General features: G+C 51.0%; 1 protein-coding gene across 2 annotated transcripts; it reads right to left on the reverse strand.

Annotated features, from left to right (window-relative positions):
* Positions 1-8,264: 8,264 nt before the first annotated feature.
* Positions 8,265-16,732, reverse strand: RSAD1 (radical S-adenosyl methionine domain containing 1). 2 transcript variants are annotated; one of them, XM_054047899.1, is made up of 9 exons: positions 16,595-16,732; positions 15,752-15,885; positions 15,121-15,325; positions 14,489-14,854; positions 13,895-13,958; positions 13,470-13,617; positions 12,818-12,872; positions 10,962-11,065; positions 8,265-10,883 (listed from the first exon to the last, which is right to left on the reverse strand). In XM_054047899.1, exons 1-9 carry the CDS (start codon positions 16,730-16,732, stop codon positions 10,775-10,777), a joined length of 1,323 nt encoding a protein of 440 aa, XP_053903874.1. In that variant the 3' UTR covers positions 8,265-10,774. The 2 variants fall into 2 exon arrangements, with proteins under 2 accessions (XP_053903874.1, XP_053903875.1); XM_054047900.1 differs by having other exon boundaries at positions 15,752-15,917; positions 16,595-16,657.
* Between the last annotated feature and the right edge of the window lie 1,637 nt (positions 16,733-18,369).

The following is an 18,369-nucleotide window of genomic DNA, read 5'->3' on the forward strand; positions in this document are numbered from 1 at the left end:
CCCGGACGGCCCGGGCAGGCAACAGGCTTGGGCCGGTCCCCCTGGCAACCTCCAGCACCGCCCCCTCCACCACAGCCACAGCGCCTGCGCGCGCTCCTCGGGAGACAAGCTCCGCCTCCCGTCCTCTATGATCCGGGGAAGCGGAGGGGAGTGACGGCTCCCTGGACTCGTCACCGCACGCTGGGCTGCGGTTGTGCACATGCGCGATCCACTCAGGTGGGAGCGCGCGCATGCCTTGGAAAGCAGGTTCACCCTGCGCATGCGCAGTATCAGTCTCAGACGTGCTTGCAGCTGGGCTGTGTTGCCCATAGGTCACAAGGGCAATGAGGATGCTGGGGGGCAAGGGGACGTTGCTCCGAGGACTGGGGCAATTAAAGAGGCAGCGTGGCACTGTGAGGGGTGGTGCCCGTGCTTTGCCCCTATATCCTTCAGCAGCCACCAGTGGTGCCTGCATCTTCCTCCTCCTCCCCTGCCCTCCTGCTGGGCTCGGGGGCTTGCCCGTCCACGCCTCCTCTGGGGCTGCTCTCCTGATCCTCCCGCTGGCACCTCCTGCCCACTGGGCCTTTGTGCAGCGTTGTGATACCTTCCCTCTCAGCAAGGCGGCTTCCCCGCCCTACACGAGGCTGAACCTCCCCTCAAAGGGGGTTATTAGCGTGATGGAAAAGCAGCACAAAACGGAGAAAGATCTAAACCAGCCCCAGTCACTGGGGAGATCGGGCCCACAGCCCTGGTGCCTGTCAATCTTTGCATCCCCTTTGACTCTGCAGTAGCTTCCCAGCCCCTAGACAGTCCATCCAAGGTTTCTTCTGGGGCACAAAGGAATGTTCCGGTCTTGGCAGCCCATCCACGCGTGTGCGCTCCAAAAGCATTCTGCTCGCTCACATTTCAAAAGGAACTTCCCTCTCCTCTCGCCTTATTTGCCCTTCAAACAGGAAGGCAGTGTCTGGTCACAGGAACTCCCAGCACAGAATGCTATGTCCCCGCTTGGCAAGCTCTATGCGGAGGCCTTCTCTGCAGACACTTTCTTACCAGGGTTACCCACGTCCTTTCTTATAGCAGCAACGTGATGCAGCCGCCACTCTTCAGTTAGCTGAAACAGGTCAATAGCATTCCCTCTCTCCACACCTCAGCTATCGGAACCGTGACTACTACTCTGGCCTTAGGCCTACTATCACACATCTGAGGACAAGCTAATAAACTAGAGAAAAAACCTGCAACACATCTTATTTCTACGGGAGGGAGGGACAAAAAAATGTCCAGGGAGGGGGCAGTCCACCTCATGTCCCGCCTTAGCTATGGGGCTGGATCCCAACATGCAATGCTTTTTGCTTTCCTCAAGATGGTGCAGTGCATGCTGGGACTTATCCTTTCTGTGGGCTGCCCTCCCAAAGCCTACCGCTTCCCCCCACATTAAAGATGGGGCATTGTATTCTGGGACCTGTCATCTCTCTGGTTTTAAAGTGCTGCTTGGCTCATAACTGATCATTGCATGCTGAGATCTTCCAGAACTGTGGGATGCATAGCACCCTCCATAATAAAGTGCCACCTGGCTCACATTGAAGCATTGCGTGCTTGGCTCTGTGATTTCCCTGGGCCTGACCCTATATTTAAAGATGAGGGCTACCAGAAGAGCAGATTGCAGAATTCCTGTGAGTGGATTTGATTCACCTCTTCTTCATAGCAGCATAGCAGCATAGTTCTTGACCATACAAAAGGATGTAGCTCTTTTGTGCTCATTTTCATCCATTTTAGGCCATGCTTTAGCTCTAAATTTACCTCTCCTCAACCCACGATAACAAGGCGCTATTAGTGCTTTATGTTAAGAGATAAGAAATACTGATTTTTCAAACCAAGGTGATATCAAACTTTACACCAATTAAATGAATGGCACATTGTTTCTTTTCCTGCTTCCTCCACTGCTATTTATTGCTGGGCCTTTTTAATATTTCCATTTTCTTCATCGTACATTTTAAAGGCCTATGTCACAGTTTCGGCTTTTGAGAGCTTTGTATTATACTTTACTTCCAGCACCATTTGGTGACCAAAAATATAATTGCTTTAGTTTGTCTCATCACAGTGTCTTTCAGTGTGGTGCTTTCCAATATTGAGAAACAGCTTTAAGATAAAGCAAGACGATTACAGCAAATTCTTGGCAGGTATTGATCATGTGTCCTGGGGTTCTCTGACTAATTAGTTTGGCAATGAGCATCCCATCAATAGGCATAATTTCTGACAAATTAAAGGAGAATACAAAGCCCAATCCTGTAAGCTGTTGAACACTATAGTCTCCCCAATTCCCATTGAAGTCAACAACATAAGGTGCTTAGCAACCCACGTGAGCCAGGCCTTAGTTCATAAAACCTTTCCTGTTGAAAAACCTGTCTTCGCCACGGCAGATTTTGACACTGTCACCCCATGTTAATTTCATTTGAGAGGATGTGAGTAATAAAGAGGCGTTCCTAGACTGAATGCCTTCAGGATATTGGCAAAAAGAATGAGGAGTACTTGTGGCACCTTAGAGACTAACAAATTAATTTGGGCATAAGCTTTCGTGGGCTAAAACCCACTTCATTGGATGCATGCAGTGGAAAATACAGTAGGAAGATATATATACACAGAGATCATGAAAAAATGGGTGTTGCCATACCAATTCTAATGAGAGTAATCAACTAAGGTGGGCTATTATCAGCAGGAGAAAAAAAACTTTTGTTGTGATAATCAGGACGGCCCATTTCAAACAGTTGACAAGAAGGTGTGAGTAACAGTAGGGGAAAAATTAGCATGGGGAAATAGTTTTTACTTTGTGTAATGACCCATCCACTCCCAGTCTTTATTCAAGCCTAATTTAATGGTGTCCAGTTTGCAAATTAATTCCAGTTCTGCAGTTTCTTGCTGGAGTTTGTTTTTGAAGTTTTTTTTGTTGGAGAATTGCGACTTTTAGGTCTGTAATTGAGTGACCAGGGATGTTGAAGTGTTCTCCGACTGGTTTTTGAATGTTATAATTCTTGATGTCTGATTTGTGTCCATTTATTCTGTTCCGCAGAGACTGTCCGGTTTGGCCAATGTACATGGCAGAGGGGCATTGCTGGCACATGATGGCATATATCTGTACAGATGTGCAGGTGAACGAGACTCTGATGGTGTGGCTGATGTGATTAGGTCCTATGATGGTGTCCCTTGAATAGATATGTGGACAGAGTTGGCAACGGGCTTTGTTGCAAGGATAGGTTCCTGTATTAGTGTTTTTGTTGTGTGGTTGCTGGTGAGTATTTGCTTCAGGTTGGGGGGCTGTCTGTAAGTGAGGACTGACCTGTCTCCCAGGATCTGTGAGAGTGAGGGATCATCCTTCAGGATAGGTTGTAGATCCTTGATGATGCGCTGGAGAGGTTTTAGTTGGGGGCTGAAGGTGACGGCCAGTGGGGTTCTGTTACTTTCTTTGTTGGGCCTGTCCTGGAGTAGGTCACGGGAGTAGGATATTTGGATCTTCTGCTTCTCCTCAAAGAAATCCCAATTCTAATGCAAATGGACACACTGTCTGGCTACTTGGCTGATGAGCATGAACAGAAGACCAAATACTCAATATTCTCAAAATGGTGGGTACAAAACCCCACCTCATGACAACAGCTCAAGAACATGGCTGGAGGAAGTCTCCCCTTCTGAATATTTATTTGCAATTTATTGCATGAAACAGAGCTGCTGGTGTGGATTACTCCACCATCTACAAAGCAGGGAATGCTGCCAGAGCTACTAGGTCATGGCCAAAGCAAGTTACAACAGGAAGCTTGCTGCTCATTCCAAAGATATTTGTTTTCTGCCCAAGGCACCTAAACTGCCCAAAGAGGGGCTACGTTGGCAGCTTGCTAGAAGCCCAAGGGCCCACCAATGAAGCAGATGGCATCGACCCTTCTTTATAATTTAGCGGTGCAACCGAGAGTGATTAAAGGTCCCAGCATGCACTACGTGCTTGTCAGACAGAAGGTTCCTCTCACCTGCACTGCTCAGCATCATCACGATAGACAGTTATTGTATAAGATTCTCCAGGCAAGTACATTCATCTGGCTCAAGGGCCCATCCCTGTTTTGCTCATGGCACAACCATCTGATCAGACAGGGCATCCGGATGTGGAGCAAACACCTGGAGGAAAAGAGCCAGCTGAGGCTTAGGGTCAATTTCCAGTGATGAGCACAGTGTGGTTGTGATCGACCTTATGTGACTGATCTTCTTGGTCAAGTGAAGCTGTCGTCAACTAAGAATGATGGGACAAATGTGGCCTGTATGCCTTCCAATAGGTACCGATGCTAATTTCTGCTCTGTTCAAAATTTCCTAAGGTAACAGCTGTAGTGCACTAGTTACAGCCCTTGAATGAAGCTAGGAATGTCTTCAGGGGATTCATGCCTCTCAGTGCCATCACTACCACACACTTGTATGTGCAAATTGAGGCCTTGCATCTCCCTACACCCAGAGCTTCCTCATGTCAAAGGCACAGAGCACTGCAAAACTATTTCTTTGTAGCCCAGGCTGAGGGAGAGTCCATGTTCCTGCTTCAAAAATGTCCAGTAACAAATCTTCAGTAATGGAAATTTCCTGGATTAGGCTAAAAAGGGAAAGGGAAGATTTATATTAGGGAAACAGAAGCAAGTCCCCCTATATTTACCTTAGAAACCTTGTACTGGCTCAGGCTAGAAAAGCTCAAGACACCTGGGTTTATGTAGCGTTTGAAGGCCTTGGGTGACATGAGTTTGGGAGGCCTTATCTTAGTCCCAGATATGCACTGTGGGTTGGGAAACCACTTCCTCTGATACTCTCTCCCTCAAAAAGAGTTGGGGCTGACAGACTCGGGTTCTTTACTCTTTCTAGCAAAGCACCCACCCTTTAATTCCGGCATACGTCACCCTCTACTGTCACCTTGGTTGTTCCCAGAACCACACAGAGCACATACTGAAGGACAAATTCAAGGATTGCTCTTATCAGCACTGATGGAAGCTTGCCAGCCCCGAGCACATTCCTTACCACTTCACAGAGCAGCGCATAGGTAACTGGCCCCTTTGCCTAAAGCAAAGACCAAATGGCATCCAGCAGGCTGATAATGAGGGGAACGTGTCAGAGACTGTTAGCATGAGTCATTGCTTCTTAGGCTCAGTGAGACTGACTCAGGGAAGGCTTAAGCATGTATTTCACCTGGGTGACAAACTCCTTACTTCAGGAAGCAACAGTGGGGATTTATTCTAATCAGTGGAAGTGGGTGAAATTACTAGTTCAACCTGTTAGGCCACTAATTGACAATCAAGGTGTCAATGAGGAATAATTGGGCCCTTGCACCTCATCACCTCACTGCATTCCTTTCAGGTGTCTTATTTCCCCTTCCTTAGTGAGACTGTGCTAATGCTATGTGCTTCCACTGCACCTGTCAGTTGGGGATCTCAAAGCACTTTGGGTATTATGCCCATTGTACAGCTGGTAAAATTGAGGCACACCATGGTTAAGTGTCTTACTCAAGGTCAAGCAATGCATCTGTGACAGCACCTGCAAGAGAACCCAGCTCTCTTGGTTTCCAGTTTCTTTCTCTGTCAAGCAGATGATGCCGCCTCCCATAACAACAACTGTAATGATCTGAAACATGTTTGACTGATTGTGAATTATATTAAAAGACTTTAAAAATAATGTGCCCTCATGTCAACTTCTTCTTCTTCTGTGCCATCTCCATTACTGGAGGTTTGCAACAATGGTAGTCCGTTCTGTATGGTCCTCTTCTAACCTCTTTGTGGATGAGCAGTCCTTTTAATCCACCCAGGATATCATCTCACCACCCAAAATCTTCTTTTTCTGCCTCATGTTCTGCCATCAACTTTCCCTTCCAGTGCCCATAAACATGCACTGCCACTTGAACCTCTTAAAATATGCTCTGCAAATCAAATCTTCCTTTTAATAAGATCTCTAACTAGCGTTTCTGGAGTTCCAGTCATCTCCAAATACTTTTTCATTGGTTACAGTCTATCTGTGATAGTTTCAGAATTCCATAACCATAATGTGAAGGATTGTAGTTTCTTTATTATCAACTGTTTGAATGTCCATATTTCACAGCTGTAATTTAACATAGACCAAATGTAAGTTTTTAAGAGCTGGAATTTAGTCTTCATATTTATGTCCCTTCTCATCAGATGTTTATTCTTCTGCAGTGTCTGCTCTCACTTACTGTGGTGTAAATCAGGAATAACTCCAAATCAATGGTATATACTGGGATGAGTGAGAACAGCATCACTCAATGCATGCTTTTGTTTCTCATCTGCCAATAAAGGGCTCTCTTGCCCTTTTCAATCCTGATTTACAACCCACTGACATCGATGAGTCTTTCTATTGTCTTCTTTGGATCAGGCCCTGAATGTGGATGGAGAATAGTTATTGGTAACAGGAATTTTCTGTGCCCATAGTATAGTAGATCTGAATGTGAATATATTGAAATTGGCTATGATGGATTTCACAAAAACAATAATACCAATCCATACAGTGTGCTTTCCTCAAAGGGACACGGTTCAAATACTGGTGTACTGATTTTAGTACTCCTTTGCATATATACCTCTCCCCCGATATAACGCGACCCGATATAACACAAATTTGGATATAATGCGGTAAAGCAGTGCTCCGGGGGGGAGAGCTGCGCACTCCGGTGGATCAAAGCAAGTTCGATATAACGCGGTTTCACCTATAACGCGGTAAGATTTTTTGGCTCCCGAGGACAGCGTTATATCGGGGTAGAGGTGTAGTTTCTTCTCAAAGGCTCAACATTTCTTTCCCTACCAATTTTGGACGCATCTGGATTCATTTACGCCCATTAAAGTCAAGAGGATGGTGGAGGTGTAACTTAATGCACAATATTTGTCCAGTTGCATCCGGCAAACTTTGTTCCCATTTCTCCCACCCATACTCCTAATGGAGGGGAGGGGAGCTTGCCTGATTTTGGTAATGTCCTTATTTGTTCATTAGCATAATCAATTACATCAACAGCCTTGGAAATCACCAGGAAGAACACTGTTTTCTCTGGATCCCACCGCCATCGTAGGGCTAAATGTTAACTAATGTTAACTAAATGTTAACTAGCCAACTGATTGTTCTTTTAAAAAAACCTTTTTGCCTCCTACAGAATCCATTCAGAGGTGCCATACACCAGCTGATCAGCAAATGTGAAAAATGGCATTGGCTTTCCAAATCAGTCGAAGCGAGGCCATCTGACAAGACCAATAGGCCATGCAGATTTCTTATGGGGGAGAGTTTAATTTTGCCTAACTCACATGTGCAGGAGACTCCTCAGCAAAAGCCACAGATGGCAGCAAGTGGAATTTCCTATTAATTACACCGGACCCTCACTAGAACGCGGGAGTTGGGATCCATTCACGGTACCACGTTAACGCGGGGACCCCGTTAAAATGAACTGCAATTAAAGTAATTAGATTTGGGATCCATGACCGCGACCGCGTTATATGCAAATTCACGCTATACAGACGCGCGTTCTAGCGAGGGTCCGGTGTATTTCACTTCCTATCTCCCACCCTTTATCTGTCACATGTATTTAGCTTATAAGTTCTTTGAGGGAGGGTCCATTTCTTACTCTGTGTCTAGACAGCATCTAGCATAATGGGGCTCTGATGCCAGGCATGCCTCTAAGCACTTGTGTAATAAAAACAAAGAAATAATAATAAATTCCTTATTTCTGCAGTATCACTCAGAATTTTACTTTCTAGGCTATGTCTACACGACACACCTTTTAGCAACACAGCTGTGCTGCTACAGCCATGCCGCTAAAAGGCGCGCAGTGTAGCTGCTGTTTGTCAGCGGGAGAGAGCTCTCCGACCAACAGAAAACTTCCACCGCCCAATGGGCAGCCGTAGCTTTGTCGGCAGAGAGCAATCCTGTCGACAAAGCGTTGTTCAAACCGGCGCTTTTCGTCGGTAAAACTTTTGATGTTTGGCGGCGGGGGGAAGGGGGTGTGTTGTTTCACACCCCTGAACGACAAAAGTTTTACCGACGAAAGTCCAGTGTAGCCAAAGCCTTAGTCACTCTGAGCTAAGAATAGCAGTGGAAGATGAGAAAAGGCAAAACAAAAACATCTGAAACATAGACCTAGAATTTGCAATGCAAAATAATTACAGCTGTTCTGGCACATGGCTTACTCATAATCCCTGACACAGGACAGGCCCTCAGCTTGTATGGATGCAGAGAGATTTTCCCCATCGATTATAACAACCAAGGAGTCAGCCAACCTCTGGACTTATATTTCTTTAGAATCTTTAATAACACCTATAAAAAATCTAAATACAGTTCATGCAACCACATATCTAGGGCAGAGCCCCAGGATTCAATCTGGTTTTGGAATCGCTGAATACACAACATAAACTTTTGTTGACACTGTAGCATTCTTGTCTTTGGGCCAGAAGGTCATTCAAAATGTTCCATGGCCACACAAGGACTTCTCCTTCCAAAGGCTGACTATAGCCCAACACTGCAGAATGAAAGGGGCGGTAAATTCAAGGTGTATAAGCTTTCTATTAGAAGTTAAAACTACGATCCCTTCTACCCATCTCTGGTGGCCCTGAACGATCACATTTAACCTGAGCCTCTCAGCTTTCACATCCTCTCTATCGGAAGCAGGTTCTATGCTCCGGGACTACGTATGAACTATTGCTCATTGCAGAACGGCTGGTGCTTCTGCCCACAGAGTTGCTGCCCAGGCAGTATGGCATTGATTCCATTATAAAGCACTCAGAGAACCCTTGTTTGGTCTTGATTCTTGTCTGCAAGGAAATCTGCTTTTCTGCTGACCTCTTCATCTTCCAGGAGTTCATGACAAATTGCAAATTAAAATGATTATTCTCTGTTTGAACAACCGCCGCCATGTTTTGAAAACGGTATGAGTAATCTATCACGGGATCCAAATATTGATCTTACAGCTAAACGGCAATTACCAGACTAAGTCAGAGCCAAACTATTGCAGGCTGGTTTATTCAAAACAAAACTTCTTCCTCATGAATGCAGCAATCACAACACCCGATTAGATCAGCAAGTGTGCCCGAGCTCTTCACTCTGCATTCGACAGAGACCAGAGGAATGTCCAATGGCGGCACAGCTCTCCACCAAAGCTAGGCATAATATAATGGGCCTGAATCTGATCCAAGATATGTGGCACTCACCTCTGGGTCTCGCACGGGGAAGGCAAGGATCACAAGGAAGCATAAGTTTCTGTGCAGTAATATCTGCATTTGTTTTGGTTTAAAAGGGAAGTGATGTCTGGGCTGGACACTGTCCTGTAGCCTGGACTATAGAGCACTGGACTAAGACTCGGCAGACTCAGGTTCTACTCCTGGCTCTGCCACTGACCTGCTGTGTGACCTCTGTTTCCACTCCCACTTTTTGTCTGTCTGGTCCGATTAGACTGTAAGCTCTTCAAGGCAGGCACTGTCTCTTATTATGTATATGTACAGCACCTGGCACAATGGGGCCTTGATCCTGATGGGGGCCTTTAGGTGCTACTGTCATATGAATTGCCGTCTAAAGACAAGTCTCTAAACCTTCGTTCCATTCAGCAGTGAGGCCAAGGGGTGAAAGGGCCACAGAAGACAAACTCTCCTCTTAGCACGAAGTCAGGGCTATGGTGTGTTAGCGGGATGGGGTAGGAGAGCCTTGGCCTGCCAGTGCCTATGCTGTAACTGTCAGTGGGCAAAAAGCACTTCATTCCCCAGCGCTGTCACGGCAGCACTGAATTCCCTCCAGAAGTAAATTGATACCCCAGGCGCTAATGCACCTGGTAGAAAATGGAGCTCAATAATGTATTATTCTTGGCTGCATAATCTGCACCTTCCCAGCTCTCTGGCATTGGGGGATGTGTATCTCTGTGATACCCCCTCTGCTTGTGGCTCCAGTATCCAGGACAGTAAGGGAAAGACGGAGTTAGACTTGGGGTGTCCTGCTTCTGTACTGAGTGGCGGCTGCTGAGACCAGCAAGCTACTCTACAGAGTCCAAGGGAAAGGCAAAGAGAATAACCAACAGCCTTTGCAAGGTAGCCCTTAGCTCACCTGTCCATCTTACTAAAGAGCTACAGAGCTAGGCCAGGGGGACAGGGAGCAAGGCGCACCCACATGCTTTATTAGTGGGCACGAGACGGAGGGATTCCGAAAACTCGGCCAGAATGAGAGGTAGCTCTAGCCGGTCTGGTCGCCCGCGCTGACCGTGAGGAGTTCAATCCAGCGCCTCGGGCAGGAAATGATCTGCTCGCCCTTCCACGGGGTTTGACATTGCAGTATTTTTGCTTCACTCATCTCCATCTGCTGCACGGAGATAGTATCGCATGCTGACTGCAGAGAAGAGACTGACTTTCCTCACTGAAGTAGTTTAAGTCACTGAATCCCACACTATTATGTATCTTTCCAGTCAATCTAAAACGAAAATGCTTTTACCCTATTTTCTGCAGCAGCCACTGAGCAAATATTGTGCACATTAAAAAAAAGACCAGCTTCCTCTCTGCTATAAGCAGATGCAAATTCCACCGATTTACTCCAAGCCTGGATCCGGCCCTCATCCTGGATTTTGCAAACTGAGAGCTCCAAACTGATTCCAGCCAAGAGCCAAGTTGTTCCTTTGGAGACTTAGGATCGGCCTCCCCTTCTGAAATGCTTTCCAGATTGGATGCAAGATCTGTCCATTTTCAGGTCTGCCCTGTCCATCCAGGACTGCTGGAGTTTGCTGGGAAAGGCTGCTGCTTCCTGGTTGACAGCTGTCTAGCTTCAGGTCCCAGGGGCTGTTCTGTCTGCCCAGGACTGCTGGAGCTGGTTGAGAAGGGTCAGCAGGAGAGAGTCCAGCACCGCCAAACCTTTCCAAGAACACCTGAGCCCCCTGGAAAAAAAGCAGGACATGGATCACCCCACCCCTTAGAGAACAGGGCCCTTCCCACAGCCACAGTCCGTCCCTTACCTATTGTCCAAAAGCAGCAAGCCCTGATCCTCCAGCTCTTTCACTTCCTCTGAACTTCCAAACATGTCCCACAGGCTCAGGCTGGCGGCAAACTGCTCCCAGTGCTGGTAGGGAAGCGAGGGAGAGACTCATCGTAAATACTGACTTGACAGAGTTTATTGGGGCTTTGATCTTTTATTTTGTGGGTTCGTTTCACCTGCCTAATAACAAATTCCACACAAAGCTCTAGAGGGAAGGGTGTGAGCCTCTCGGAGAGGATTAGCCTTTCTCAGGGCTGCCTGCCTTTCTGCTCCTGCAAAAATGGCTCTCACATGGTTTTGCACCCTTCATTTAGATGGTTCAATCCCTGATGCTGCAGTGATGGGGGCCGTGTGAAAGCTACGTTCACACAGAGAGAAATCAGGTGCTCAGCTGCCTAAATGACAAGATTTGCATCTCCAGGCGAGGGCGCCCGAAGTACAGGGGCAGTTTCTATGGGTGGAAATTAAAAAAGGAGTCTGGACAGCAGCCCCTTTAAATCTCTGGCTGTGGCATGCAGTCCAAGGAGCCGTTCGCATGGCCCTGTGGGTAATACACCTGCCTCTACCGGACCAGGGCTGACTGGTCAGTAGAAACTGAACTCCTCTCTCACCCCTCGACGTCAGGGCTAAAGGGTGGGAGAACCTGTCTGCCAAGTCCCACGCACGGGGACTCAGGCTCCTAGCCAGGGCAGATGCTGCACTCCCTGGTGGTAGGGATGCAGTATTGAATGCACTGCCCTTTTGGGAGGGATGTTAAACAGAGATACCCTCTGTCTGTCTTCGCTGGGAGTTCAAGAGCTCAGGATATTTCATGACAAAGACTAGAGAAAGGGACAACTCATGAGTCCTGGCCAATGAACAGTTTCTACCATCCAACCGTGCGAGAGCAGCTGCTAAACACACGACGGTTCACAGTCACTGCACTATTATTGTAAACTGCATTTCCAGTCGACCCTCAGACTTACGAACCCCTCCGGAATGGAGGCTGTTCATAGCTCGGAAATGTTCATAACTGAACAAAATGTTCTGGTTGTTCTTTCAAAAGTTTACAACTGAACACTGACTTAATACAGCTTTGACACTGTACTATCCAGAAGAAAAATGCTGCTTTCCCTTATTTTGTTAGTAGTTTATGTTTAACCACAGTGCTGTACTGTTTTTTGTCCCTGCTGCTGCCTGGTTGCATACTTCCAGTTCCAAATGCGGTGTGTGGTTGACCGGTCAGTTCGTAACTGGTGTTCGTAACTCTGAGTTTCTACTGGACTTTGTATACTGGGCCCAGCAGTGTGTGATCCAAGCATGAGATTGCAATATCAAAGGTGCCACATACAATCAAATCCTGTCCTACCGCATGTGACTGGGACCGGGACCTGTATCCTGACTGTAAAGGTTTGTGGAATTACTGAATTCACCATTTGGACTTGATGACCTTGGGCCAAACTTTCAAAGGCATTTAGGCACTTAGTGGGATTTTCAAAAGCTACCAGGTGCATAACTCCCTTTCATTTCAAATGCCTATCTGCATCTGTAGGCACCTAAATACCTTTAAACATCTGCCCCTTGGGGCCTTCAGCTGAGAGCAGCAGTACTGGGCTAGGGGGGTGACACCTTGGCAATTCAGACTAAGGGAATCCCTGGGAGAGTTCCAGAGCTGCTCAGAATCCCAACGGAGTACAGACCACTCCTTGCTGAGCCAGTCCACACGCAGCACTTGACCAGAGCTCTCCTTGGAAATGGTTCCTCTTGGTGGCCCTGTCCGCTGCCAGCTGCGAACTCCTGCTCTGAGAGTTCAACCCCCCCCAGGGCAGGCTGCTACAACCGAGAGCCAGCTCTCACCTGGTGTGTGATTCCGATGTCCGTGCGGAGCCCGAGGACCAACACCTCCTCCAACCTATAACACAAAGAGCAATGCTGGAGGGCTGCGGGGTCTCTATGGGGCTCCAGAAGGCATCCTGCATCTGGAGCTGAAGGTGCAAGGAGGGCAAAGGGGAGCATCTGAGTGCAGGTGGGAAATGGCTGTCCACATTGTTCTCCTTCAAGGGAGACTGCAGCTCTGCTGACAAAGCTCCCACCATCTTTCATACTTTAGCCAGCAGGAGAACGGCAGGATTGGGCTCCCGCTCGGTTAGAATCATAGAGTTTAAGGCCAGAAGGGAGCACCAGATCATCTAGCCTGACCTCCTGCATGTCACAGGCCACCACCAGCACCCGCACACTATACCCAACAACCAAAACTAGCCCAAAGTCTCACAGTCCACAGGAGACCCAATATGTGCCACAGGCAGAGAATGGTGCATCAATGCTCGAGGCCCCGCAAAGTCAGGGAAGTGATGGTGAGATATACCCAGACAGTCCCGGCAAGTGACCCGCACCCAGGTTATTGTATCTCAGTAGCTTGCAGGAAAGGCCACATGCACCAAGAGGCTGAGGAGGAGGCGTCAGACACCACCTGGGGTGAGCTGACTGTTGGCCCTGCCCCAATACTCACACCTCCAGCTGGCTCAGCACAGTCCGCTTCCGGGTCCCGTGTCCGCAGGCCAGCACCTCCTTCATCCAGCTGTCCGGCTCCAGGGTCTGTATCCTGGCTTCCCGGAGGCTATCGCCATGTGCTCGCGGCACAAACCTCCCATGAGCTCCTAGGATAAAGACAGGCATTTCTGCAGCATCCCGTCCCCGCTGGAGTCCATCACCCCCAGAGTAGCACTGCCCCTTGGGTCAGAGCCATGGGGCTGCTGGGGGGCGTAACGTGGTGCCTGCAAGGGTCAGTCATCACCCAGGGCCCTGCAACAGAACCCTGGGAGGATGAGCTTCCTCACAGCAGCTCCTTGTAGAGGTCAACTGGACCCCAGTAGCCCTGTACACAGCCCCACCTGGTGAGATCCCGTGTGCCTCTCACTTTCCCAGGGAACTCACCTGGCCCGATCCCTATGTACTGGCTGCCTAGCCAATAGGACAGGTTGTGGGTACTGAGCGCCCCCTGCAGGAGAAAACGACACACAGTAAGCCAGGAAAAGGAATCGAATATCTTTGGACCCATTTCTGCAAGATGCTCAAGACTTCCGGCAAGGTGACTCCCTATTGGTCTCACCGGGACTCGCAGGTGCTCAGCACCTAGCAGGATCAGGCCCATCATGTGAGGTTCTGGGTTTGTCTTCCTCACAGCGTGCAGAGTAAGCAGGGCTTCCTCTTTCAGTGCTTGGCTTCCCATCTCTCTCCTGGGCTGAGAAGACAGTCCAGTTTCCTTGCCCACCCCGGCTCCCTGCTGAGAGGGAATCTCAGCACACATTGCTAGCAGAGGGCATGCTTAGCACTCGTCCCCACTCCCGACATCCAGAGAGAGTTCCCCCGGGCCCACGTCTGCTCCCCCACATCTCACCCCGGCACATGTCCCCTGCTTTGGGAGCTCAGATCCTCTCACCAGTTGAATTCTGAATTATTTGGGTTTTTTCTCCCCCCCTTAGATCCGGGACACACCGCAAAAGGGACAGGCCGAGGGGAGGGACTCACATTCCTGGCAAAATTGGAGACCTCGTACTGCCGGAATCCCACGTCCCGCAGCATCTCCCGGGCAGATTCATACATCTCTGCCACCACCTCCTGCTTGGGCATGGGCAGAGAGCCCTGCTGGACCTGCTTGAAGAGGGAGGTGCCCCTCTCCAGCGTCAGCTGGTACAGAGACACATGGTCATCACACAGCTGAAGCAGCTCTTCTAACCCCCTGGCCCACGAGGAAACACTCTGGCCGGGGAGGCCAAAGATGAGGTCAACGGACGTGCGGCCGGGAAACAGCTTCTTTGCCTCTTCCAAGGTCCCCAGAGCCTCATCAGCTGTGTGGTTCCTCCCAAGGAGCCTCAGCTCCGCATTGTCCAGGGACTGCAAAGAACAAGAATGACCGTCAGCGAGGTGCTTTAGGCTGCCTGGTATAGAGAGGATTGGGGGTGGAAGCACAGGGAAGCCCCAGAGAGGGATGAGAAGGGCACGTGAGGAGACAGCGAGAGGGAGAAAGAGAGTGAAGGAGGGAGCGAGATAGAGCAGGAGCCTGTGAGAGAAGGTAGAGTGTGTCCCTGAGAGAGGAGCATGGGGGGCAGGAGGGGAAACGTGCCTGAGGGATAAGGAGGACAAATCTCCTGCTCTCTCACCTGAATGCCGATGGAGAGGCGATTGACGCCCGACGCCCGGAATCCCGCCAGCCGCGAGGCACCTGCCGAGGTGGGATTGGCTTCCAGAGTGATCTCAGCGTCCGCCGCCAAGTGGGTGCAGCGGGAGACGGTCTCCAGGACAGTAGCGATGGTGAACGGGCTGGCCAGGCTCGGGGTGCCCCCGCCGAAGAACACTGAGCTGATCCTGCCGAGCAGAGGGGAGAGAGGCCCGGAGTCTCATGGGTGAATGGGCTGCTGGGCAGGCAACCTCCAGACTCACTGCAGTGGAGGAATCCTCCTCCCACGCCCCAGGGGACACCTGCTTTCAGGCAAGATGTCCCCACCCTCGTACCAAAATGGACCCCTAGTGCAATGCCCCAGCTTCAGCTCCCGCCACAGCAGGAAAGGGGAACAGCGTCAAAGAAGCCACGCCCAGCCCCCCAGCAGCTCCTCGTTGGGTTCAAAGATAGGGGCCAGCGCAGCCTTTGTGGAATATAGCAGGGCAGATTTCACAACCTTTTCACATGCCTTTCCCTGGTTGCTGTTAGGGCTCTGGTGTAAAGCCACAAGGAACCACACTACCTCCCCTTCCCCCAACCGCCACTCTCCCCTTTCTTGCCACAGGACCCACCTCTGGACCCGGCTGAGGCGGATCAGGGTCTGGGCTTCCCGAGTGAGACAGCTCCTCATGGACTCCTCGTCTAGGCCCCGGGGGATGTACTTGTTGAAGTTGCAGTAGCTGCAGCGTTTCTGGCAGTACGGCCACTAAGAGACACGGGGAGCAGGATTCATAGACTCTAAGGCCAGAAGGGACCACTGTGATCATCTAGTCCAGGGGTCCTCAATGCAGTGCCTGCGGGTGCCATGGTGCCCGCCAGGGCATTTATGTGCGCCCGCCTACTGACAAGGGAGTGCTTCTGCTGGACAACCCGCCGCCGAGGAGCGCAGCCGCCAGACAACCAGCCGCCAAAATGCCGCCGAGAAGTGTCGCCGCCGAAATGCCGCCGAGAAGCAGCGGCATTTCGGCGCCGCCGCTTCTCGGTGACGCTGCTTCTCGGCGGCATTTCGGCAGCTGGTCGTCCAGCGCCCGCCACACTCTTCTGGGAACATGAATATGCTATTGCAACAGAAAGGTTGGGGACGGACCACTGATCTAGTCTGACCGCCTGCATGACACTGGTCACTCACAAGGCTCCTTGAATTCATTCATCGAGAGGGGCTATCCCTCGCCCCTGCCCTGTGCCTCAGCTCCCGTCCACACACATCCCGCCACGCACATGGTGGTAGGAGCCCCCCCGGCCCTACGGGGCACCAGCCAGAGGCGCACACAAGGGCACACGCTGCACGGGCACGGCATGCACCCGAGCCAGCGCACACGTGTGCCAGGGGCACGGGCACGCGCACTCACACGGGATAGGGCGCGCGCACGTGGCCCGCCCCCCCGCGGGCTCGGGCATCCCCGGCCCGCACTCACGTGCACGTAGAGGGCCGCCTGGACCGGCTCTGCGCGGGGCGGCCGCTGCGCCCGATGCTTCCAGCTCCGCGCCGCTCGGACGCAGCGCAGGGCCGCGGCCAGCCGGGCCCGAGGGCGCAGCCAGCCCGGCGCCGCCATGAGCCGCCCCGCCCGCCAGAGGGAGGGACCGGCCGGCTCCGCGGCTGCCCCCAAGCGGGTGCAGCCGGGCAGGAACCGCCCAGTACCGTGCTCAGGCCGCTCTCCCCCCGCACAACCCGAACCAGCCCCCCCTTGTCCCCTCGCTCCTATCTTCCCCTTCCCCACTCAGTTCCTACCAACCCATCCCCATCTCAGCCCTAACCTGCCTCCGTCCCCCTGTTCCTACCACCGCTCCCCCACCAGCCCCCCTGGTCCCCCTGTTACTACCCCACCGCTCCCCCACTAGCCCCATCTTCGTCCCCCTCCAACCCGAACCAGCCACACCTTCGTCCCCCCTGCTCCTACCACCCCATCCCCATCTCAGCCCTAACCAGCCCCCCTTGATTCCCCTGTTCCTACCCCACAGCTCCCCCCCAGTCCCACTGTTCCTACCCCACAGCTCCCCCACCAGCCCCATCTTTGTCCCCCTCCAACCTGAATCAGCACCCCCTTGTCCCGCCTGCTCCTATCTTCCCCTTCCCCACTCTGGTCCTACCAACCCATCCCCATCTCAGCCCTAACCAGCCCCCCCATCCCCCTGTCCCTACCACCGTTCCCCCACCAGCCCCCTTGGTCCCCCTGTTATTATCCCACTGCTCCCCCACCAGTCCCCCCTGGTCCTACCCCACAGCTCCCCCACCAGCCCCATCTTTGTCCCCCTCCAACCTGAACCAGCCACCCCTTCGTCCCCCCTGCTCCTACCACCCCATCCCCATCTCAGCCCTAACCAGCCCCCCCTTGATCCTCCTGTTCCTACCCCACCAGTCCCCCTGTTCCTACCCTATCACTCCCCCACCAGCCCCCCCCTTGGATCCCTGTTCCTTAGTCTCCTATTCCTAACCCACAGCTCCCCGCCGCCACCACTTCCTCCCCCTATTCCTGCCCCCCCCAGCCACCCCTTCCTCCCACCGTTCTTACCCCACATCTCCCTCATTCCTGACCAATCCTTTCACCCCATTCCCAGCCCCGCTCCAGTCTTAACCTCAGCCACACACACCCTCCCCTGTTCCTACCCCCACTCTTGTAGCCTTCCCCATTCACACACAGCGAAAATGGACAAATAACTGAAAGAGCCTTTTTACAAGTGTGAAGGTTGAGGCCAGTTGGGGAGCAGGAGAGCTGGGTGCTGGGCCGCGCTTTAGAAGGGGGCTTTGGGACAGAATTAAGTCCCAATCTCTGAAACAGCCCTGCTGGAGGTGTCTGTTCCCACGCGCTCTGTGTGCAGCACAGACTCTGTTGAACGGCAGCACAAAGTCAGCAGGCTCGTAGCTAGTATTGTATGGTGCCCATAATTCTGTGTGTGACATTGGTCAGGGTGTGATAAAGTTCCTGATTGAAAACACACAGCTCAGTCTAGAGAAGGCAACTGCATTTTGTCCCAGGCACGTAGGATGGACTTTCCACTCTCCTGTTTTTCAGGCAACTCTCACTTCCCCAACATTTAGTATTAAAACCCAAGCCGTTTCCTTAACAATAAGTGTTTCCAGGTATAATTAAATGACTGGAACATTCCCAAGAGGATATTGTGTCTCATTAATTTATACCCTCTAGGCCTGGACTTTCTAGTCAGGAACCATCAAAGAATATGGTACTTATAA

Source organism: Malaclemys terrapin, chromosome 13 (assembly GCF_027887155.1).
Source record: "Malaclemys terrapin pileata isolate rMalTer1 chromosome 13, rMalTer1.hap1, whole genome shotgun sequence".
Lineage (NCBI taxonomy): Eukaryota > Metazoa > Chordata > Testudines > Emydidae > Malaclemys > Malaclemys terrapin.

Bases quoted from the DNA above. Each gene is read 5' to 3' on its own strand.
- RSAD1 (XM_054047899.1), bottom strand. From the start codon at position 16,732: ATGGCGGCGCCGGGCTGGCTGCGCCCTCGGGCCCGGCTGGCCGCGGCC. The intron at 13,959-14,488 runs GTGAGTCCCTCC...TTTCTCCTGCAG, and splicing joins TCTCCAATTTTGCCAGGAAT to GGGGCGCTCAGTACCCACAA. The intron at 12,873-13,469 runs GTGAGTATTGGG...TTTGTGTTATAG, and splicing joins GTGCTGAGCCAGCTGGAGGT to GTTGGAGGAGGTGTTGGTCC.